Consider the following 8,250-nt stretch of genomic DNA (forward strand, 5'->3'; position numbering starts at 1 on the left):
GCCGAGACACTAACCCATGAAGGGCGGTCCACCACATGTGCTTAAGCCTCTTATTCTTACATCAGTACTGCTGCCGTGCTAAGGAAGAACCCGCATGAACATTCGAGAGTTACCAAATTTCCTCCGATAAAATGTTTATTTTTGAGGAAAGTTATGAATATTTTTTCTTTACACTTTCAGAATCTTTAGGTGAAATTGAGAACAAAATTATCTGAAAAATTGAGAGGAAAATATTCATAAGTTTATGGGGAAATTTGCGTCTTATCAAAAGAAATTTGGCAACGCCTGAAGGTTCATACAGCGTTTTTCCTTAGCACGGCAGAGTAGTACTAAGCGACAGCTGTCAGCAACTTTCTTTTCATAAGTATTGATGATGAGATTATTTCGATCCAGTGATGGGTATCCAAGATTTTGGAGCTGAGTAACTTTTCATTAGATAACTGAGAAATTCATCCTTTTAAGTCATTCTTGCCTCACGATGAAATTTTTAAACAAACTAGATAATTTTTTTGCTTCAATATATACTTTAAAGTTTAATTATTGTGTGAGATCCCTTGTAATTTTTCATTTTAAGTAAATACATTTTTCTGAAACTTATACAAAAGTCACTTTAATCTTTCATATCTGATTGGCCCTCTTTATTTGAGGAAAGGGATCGAAACGCCATGAAAAAAAACAAAAAAGGGAGAGGAAAAACAGTTGGTAAAACAGTTTATATTAAATTCAGCGATATGAAAAATAACATTATTTACAATTAAAATAAAAGGACACCTTAACATCTGAAGACGAAATGTTATGAAAATTTAGAGGAACAATAGATCAAGTCACAGAAAAATAATAGAGCCTGATGTAAAATTAAATGCAAGGTCTTCTGGAGAGTCCGGCGCATTTTGCTTTCTCTCAGTAACAATCAATGCTAGACAAAACTCAATTAAACCGTTGAATTTGTGATACCATCAGCTTTACTTTGAGATATTGTTTATTGAGTCTTGTCTGAAGCAAAAGATCACTTAATGGATAAATTTTTCCATACCACTGTCAATGCGTTTTCCGTCACCTCAGGCACCACGCGCATCAACTGTAATAAAAAAAAAATAAAAAGCAACGCGGATTTCGACATAAAAATAAAAAATTTGTTTTTCCCTTAAAATTTACTTTTCTATGTAATCCCCTTGAAGTGTCAAATACTTTGGAAGTTGTATCACGAGCTTACGGATCCCTAAGTCTTACAATTAGAATTCTGCTGATGGATTCAACTTCATATTTTTTCAATACTCATTTTAAAATTTTTAATAATTAGTTTTCAAAGGATACCTTGAAATAAGTATGCCAAAATGATCTTGTGAGCAGATTCTCATTTTAACAACCATAGCTCATCTAAGGCATCTTAAAATCAAGCCCCCAGACCCTCCAAAACCCCTTTTGTGGGCTTTCTTCAAATATTCTTAACTTTTATTTCATACCTTTCACAGTATTAAATGGAATTGAGACAAAATTTGTCTGAAAATCTAGTTCCTGTAGAATAACTTTCAATATTATAGGTTATTGTTTTAGCCTAGAAAAAAATTGGTAAAATTTGTGAGTTATCCAATTTTTTTCATTCAAAAATTGGTCAAATTTGTAAGTTCTCCAATTTTTTTCATTTAAGAATTGGTAAAATTTGTAAGCCATCTAATTTTTTTCATTTGAAAATTGGTAAACTTTGTATGTTATCCAATTCTTTACATTCTCAGCGGTACGAAAAAATGGAGAGAATAACATCCAATCTTTTCTATATTTCCTCAATTATTGGAAAACAGTAGTATCGACTGAACAAAATGTCCAAGTCTCCAATGCTGGAGCTGTTGCTGCATCAACACAAGAAGCTGTGTCATCATGTTGTTTAAGAAGCTATGGGCCAAACAAAACTGAGCACGGTACCAACATTCCTCTGAGAAGCCTAAGGATTCTTCTCCATTAACATCTCTTCTATTCCTACAGTATAATTTATTCTGGTACCTAGTGCAATTTATAAGTACTTCTGAGATATAATTTTGGGGTGACATCGGTTTTTTGGTCGACCCTTAGTAAATTTTACAAATGCATGCCATAAGATATTTCCACAGTTTCTTTACTTAATAATGGTAAAACCAGAAAACTACCTGCAAACTGGTTTGACACACTGGTATTTTCCGCCTCTATCCACCTTCTGCATTGTATAAAAATACTGGCACAAAAGCATACTCTCTAGAAGTCACTTGTAGTACCTGAACCTTTTTGCATCCCAAAATTTCAGGGTTGCCACAAAACTTAGGAAATGAATCTCCGAAACACAGTTTGATGAAATTCCCTTACAATTGAAGATATAACTAGGTTAAAAAGACATCATTTGAAAGTTTGTGGGCAAAATTTGTTGTGCAAAACATCAAACCTCTAGAGAGCAAATAAGCATGGCCAAAGTTTTTCCTGACACTTTCTTCATTTTCCCTGACATTTTCAGATTTTGTCTGACTTTAGAAAATTCCTAGACGTTTTCCAGTTTTCCTGGTATTCCCTGACTGTGGCAACCCTGAATTTGCTGCTCCTGGCTCCCGCGCATTACATTGGGAGTTATTATTGTTCTTCAGGAACACTACCATAATATGTGAGTCAATGAAAAGTGTATAATAGAAGTAAAAAGGTACAGCCAGAAATCAGAAGACCAATGATCAATGAGTCTCTGCGTTTGCGCAGGTTGATTTTTTGAACGAGAGTGTTCATCAAGGGAAATCTGGTGCCTAGATCATGAATCCTTGTTTGCAATCTTTTGAAATGTAGGCGCTGTGATGTCAGATGCTCTCTCGTGTCCATTGCAATATTTATCTGATCACTGACCAGTCGATCTGAACTGTAACAGAGGAAAAATGATTAAGATGTACAACATACATCATTAATATTAAAAATATCAAGGTATATTGCATGAGTGAGGACATATTATTACATTTATTTAATGGGAGCAAATTTTCTGCACAAGTACTGAAGTTAAAATTTAATAGGTTAAAAAGCATTCACTTGTGACGACTTCTTCCCACGCATAGCAGGTTCATTTCGGGCAGGCTGCTCATGAGCGCGGTGCGACTGGATGTGATTCCTGCGATTTTGTCCTTCAAGGCTTTGCTCGTCACGTCTGTCAGATTTCTTGGAATATAAAACCATAAAAAGGGTGTTCGGCTATGGGGTATCTAACTTTTAGCAATCTATGGGACTACTATCAATCTGGGAAAAAGGTAAACACAAGTGAGTTCTTTTTGACACTTTAAATTCTAAATATCATTGATGGCTCAAGTCAAGAAATGTGTGCCTTCATTTCAGTGTTTCAAAATTTCTGGTTATGTTTCATGTCTATTGAAGGAAACTAACCAAAATGTCTCCTTAATTCTGTGAATTGTATTAAGTGATCAGATCATTTTCATTGAGGTGAAAAATGACTCATTTCTGGAGAAGCATTAATAATTTCTAGTCCCTAACTAAAGTGAGACACTTGGCTGCTTTAAATGGAAGGATGTAATGTTGAGATAAATCAACTTGCCATAAAACAGAAAAAATGCACAGTACAGGTGATTACTTACTTTCTGATATGTTCATTTTCTTTTAAGTACAGGTCCATTCTTCGATTTAATCCAGATGAAGATTTGAAAGAGCTGGAAAAAATGGAGAAAATTAGACCAAATTAGACAATGAGTGATTTTCACTAAAAGAGAGACACACATAAAGCCTCCTTTGTCATTCAACTCTCACTAATTGCTTTTCTTCCTTTTTTTCTCTCTTTCTTTTTACATATTTGTTGCAGTAAAATACAACTTCTCTTTTGAAAGGTGTAATAACAGGACTGCTGAAAATTTCCCGCTCATAAACAGCGCTGATGATGACCAATGATGTGGGCACATGGAGGCGAAACTTTGTTGCAACAAATACCAGTGAATATATCTACATCAAAAAACGGGACAGAGTGCAAGTTGGTACAATTTGATACAAGTGTAAAGTGAGAAATTGTGTAAGGGCTTTCCCACTATGCTGGAAACCTCAGAAATTCATTCTCAGCACAAATTTTCAAAAAGTAGTCGACGTAATTTGCCCTGTAGCTGGAAAATTCGCGGAAATATGATCTTCATGGTGTTCGGAACCGCCGGGCGGGGCCCGGGAAACTTCATGAAACTCCGGTTTCCATCGTCAACCAATCGTAGATTTGTGCTTCATTTCGTGGTGAACCACTGGCACAACCAGACGTATTTCAAATTTGCCCCAAATCACCTTGAGAATGTTAGAATTTTCGACGAGAATTTTTAGATTTCCAATGAGAATTTTAGGATTTTCAGTGAGAATTTTAGGATTTCCAGCGAGAAGTTTAGGATTTTCAGCAAGAATTCAAGGAATGCGGTGATATTTAAGCAAGAATTTGGCTGTTTTCAGCGAGAATTCTGGGATTTTTAGTCAGAATTTGGGTCATTATAAATCTCGAGTAAATGGGGTCTCTATAGGCACATCAAATTTTACTGTAGCCTCCTTTTATTAAAGTGGTTGCATCCAGTACAAAATTCTGTAAAATTATTGCTGTGTGACTCACAAGGTACAAGGTCAGGTTGCAAATATTTTAAAACAAGGCCAGTCGTATGAGAAACCACAGAGCAAAAAAGATAAATAAATAAATAAATAAAAAAAAGATTGCGATCAAGAACAATTTGCAACCCTGATATAGGCCATTGTTATAACCATCTTCATAATGTTTTTTGCCAGCTTGATAAGCGCTCAGTTGCTAGCAATTTTTGCTTTCCATCTGCCACAAGAACTCTGGAATATTAGTACTGCTCCCTGATGAGATGTCAAATAATATTCTCATGTTGAGAAAAAAAATTAGCCCACAATACTTTTGGGAATGCATTTAAAGTCAAAGAGCCAAAAACACAAATTATAATTCTAAAATGCACTCTTCTAAAGATGTTGTGGTTTCCTCAAAAAAGTCAAAGGAAAAGAAAAAAAAAAAAAAAACTACTTGAGTTCTTTCAATGTGAGTTGCACTTTTTTTTTTTTTTAAAGTAAGTAAAATCTTGTTTAAGGTTGGCTGAAATTCAAGAGATAAGAATTCATGAGGAAATACAGAAGCACCATAACTTACTCTATATCTTTGCGCACACTGTGCAGTAAATCCTCTCTTTCACGGCGGGCACAAATATTTGCATGTGTTTTACGGAACTCTTGAGTGTAATCTTGGAGAATTTCTTTGTGTCGCTGCAGAGTATGAAGCATTGCAGGGGATGCAGGCATGTCTCCATTACTGCTCACTTCAGCCATCTTTTCATTAACGGATGATAACTGTCCAAAAGTAAGAAAGATTTTTAATTTTAGCAATATGAAAAAAAATATGTATATACACACACACAGAAATGTATATGGCAATAAAATTAAAACATTCTTCATTCATTAAAGGCCTTTCACAGTGTATTTTCCGAAATAAATACACTATTGCATTTTTTTATTTTTTATTTTTTGCACGTTTCATCATAAATGTCAATGCATGATTTCAAACATTGAAATTTTAAAGTAAATTGGAATGAAGATATAAATAATTTCCTGCAGAAGTAGAAAAATGAAAATACTGGAATAGAATTTAATTATGTGTCAGGAAATATCTCTTTCATCCATACAAATAAAAGAGAGAAAAGATTTATTTATTTTATTTATTTGTAAAGATTAGTGCATTAGCCTGAACAGAAAGGCTCAATACAAGTCACATTAGAAAAAGTTACAAAAAAGAGTAATTTTACAAATTTAAAAACTCTTGCAAGGTGTAGAGAAAGTTTTGTACGAAGTGTTCTTTCAATACCTTAATGAACAAATTTGGCGACTCAGCTTTGATAAAGATTTCTTTCAACTCTTTGGGTAACTTGATGAAAAATCTGAAAGCCCTAAACTCAAAGCTATCCCAGTCCCAGCCCATGTCAACATTTTTCGTAGTTCTCACTAGAAGATATTTGAAAAGTCATGCAAAATGAGACTTACCACTGAAAGAAGTTGTTCTATTTCAAGGGAGACAGTCTCAAATTTATGTTCATTGAAAAGTAGTGGTTCAGTGTCACTGCAAATAAAATTTGTCTCATTATGTGAGGTTCTTTCCAATAATTTATTCATTCATCATTCAGTTCGAATATTTATGCTCAAATCAGTTGAAATAGGAAGATAATATGATCCATCAAAAGTGATTTAGGAGCCTTTTTAGCATGGGCATGCATGTCGATTCAACTAATACAAAAACTGAAAGGTGTCAGTTTTTAGTGCTACAAGTTTTTTTCTTACCTACATTTAATGTTTATGAAAGGTTTTAAACATTTTGCCATCATCAAGTTTTGTTCTCTGTCAAATTCAGGCACTTTTAGAAAATGAGACACTTCCAAAGCCAAGAACCTAAATTTAGAGCTTTGGTACTTTTTAGCACCCCACAAATCAAAAAGAAAATATGGGGCAGAAAATTATGTCTACGTATCAGAGAAAAGGAATTGAAAAATTAGCATATTATGAACTTATGACAAAAACCTATTTACCTGTCAGGCTTGTAAACATTGGATGGTCCAGTCCCAATATTTTGCTGAAGGAGACCAGCTTAAGGTCAATCTCATTTTCAAGCTTTCGAGCTTGCTTTCGTAAATCTGTCGGAAAAGAGACCAAATTTTCAATACAAAATCAAGGAAGAATTATACACCAGCAGAGAGTTGTGCAATGGAATATTTTAAACCTTTTCGAAGGACAAGGTTTTTATTGCAACCTAAAATGATGCCACTTCAATGATTAAGGGTCAAGAAATACAGAGGATTATTTTTCCTCAATTTCTGTAGTCAGTGTCACAAGTAAACCAGTGGAAAACCTCATTGTGCTTTGGCAATGAACACATTTGGTGCTCTGATGTTTGGTCCAACATTGAGAGAAATTCCTCAGAATTAATACAGGACATGACTTGAAAAATGTTCTGATATAATGAAGGAAAGGTGCAGAAAAAGCTGTCTCAATTTTGATGCAATTTGTAGCAATAAACAGTTGAAGCTCAGCTGAGTAATGAGTCCTTTCCAGTTTTGGCAAACAGGCTCTCAAAAACCCTACAAAAAATTGTCTGCAAATGCCAACTAATAATCACCATGGTAAGAAGAATGATCATCAACTAGCAGCATATCATTCAGTGGTGGCCCTAATTTACTACCGGAAATTACTGTTTTGCTTTAAAATCAGAATTGGGAATGTGGAGCTGACTAAACATTTACGGTCTTGATTCTCATGTTTTTAACTACAATGATAATGTCTCATATTTTTGTGCTTGGACAATGATAGGGTTATCATTCTATTCAGTTTGTTACAACCATTTTTGATCGCTCTGCCCTAATTCATTTGTAGCGAGTGGTGACACGGCTATTCCTGATAATGTGACGTCACACTCGTGGGCTCTAATTGAAAGCAAAGCAAACAATCAAGGTATATGGATCTTAACCATTCAGAAAAAGCAATACACATCAATTTGCATAGTTGCAGTGTTAGAGCGCAATTTTTCATGCAAATCAAAAGGTACGGAACACTTCATGATCAGGACCGTATCCAACCTATGTTGGGTTAAGGTAGAATACGCATTCATTCTGCAACACCGTTCTAGGAAACATAGGTTATTGAAGCGTGTCTGTTGACTCCGATCGAAATATGGACTTTCATCCGGCGCTGACACGCTCCTTAGAATGTGACTAGCGAGACTAGTGACTAAAATGAAAATGTACGACGAAACAATAATAATTACCTTCCCAGCTTTCCATTTTCCAACTTAGTGAACCTGTAAGTGATAAGGCACAAATGTTAAAAGATAAGATTATTGATCTGATAAAATATTTCTATTCCAAGAACGTTCAGCGAAAATTCATTCAAATGAGATTATTTACCACAGTACATGTCACTTTCTCACTTTATCAGGAACATAGAATACTAATAAATAATCAATTACGAACACGAAATAATCAACTAGTTTGTAATTTTGCTTATGGTCAGATTTCTTGTTATGATTCCACCATAGGTGGACGTAGGATAGGGAGCAACACGCTACTCCAACTTGGGGTACAACTTTCTTCTTCTTCTTCTTTTTTGTTGCGTTTGGTCAAGTACCTTTCTGAACTAATTTCTCATTTTCTCTATTTCCTCTTTAATTAAAGTTGTAATAAAACTAAAAATTAAAATGTAAATTATAATAATAATAAAAACAAACCTCTG

The 8,250-nt window shown here is 34.5% G+C and overlaps 1 protein-coding gene across 1 annotated transcript; it reads right to left on the minus strand.

Annotated features, from left to right (window-relative positions):
• Positions 1–694: 694 nt before the first annotated feature.
• Gos28 (golgi SNAP receptor complex member Gos28) lies at positions 695–8,078 on the minus strand. Its single transcript, XM_072296864.1, has 7 exons — positions 7,787–8,078; positions 6,555–6,659; positions 6,310–6,382; positions 6,016–6,091; positions 5,132–5,328; positions 3,588–3,659; positions 695–2,866 (listed from the first exon to the last, which is right to left on the minus strand). Exons 1-7 carry the CDS (start codon positions 7,800–7,802, stop codon positions 2,629–2,631), a joined length of 777 nt encoding a protein of 258 aa, XP_072152965.1. The 5' UTR covers positions 7,803–8,078; the 3' UTR covers positions 695–2,628.
• Between the last annotated feature and the right edge of the window lie 172 nt (positions 8,079–8,250).

The sequence above is a fragment of the Bemisia tabaci genome, chromosome 2, assembly GCF_918797505.1.
Source record: "Bemisia tabaci chromosome 2, PGI_BMITA_v3".
In the NCBI taxonomy this organism is placed as follows: domain Eukaryota; kingdom Metazoa; phylum Arthropoda; class Insecta; order Hemiptera; family Aleyrodidae; genus Bemisia; species Bemisia tabaci.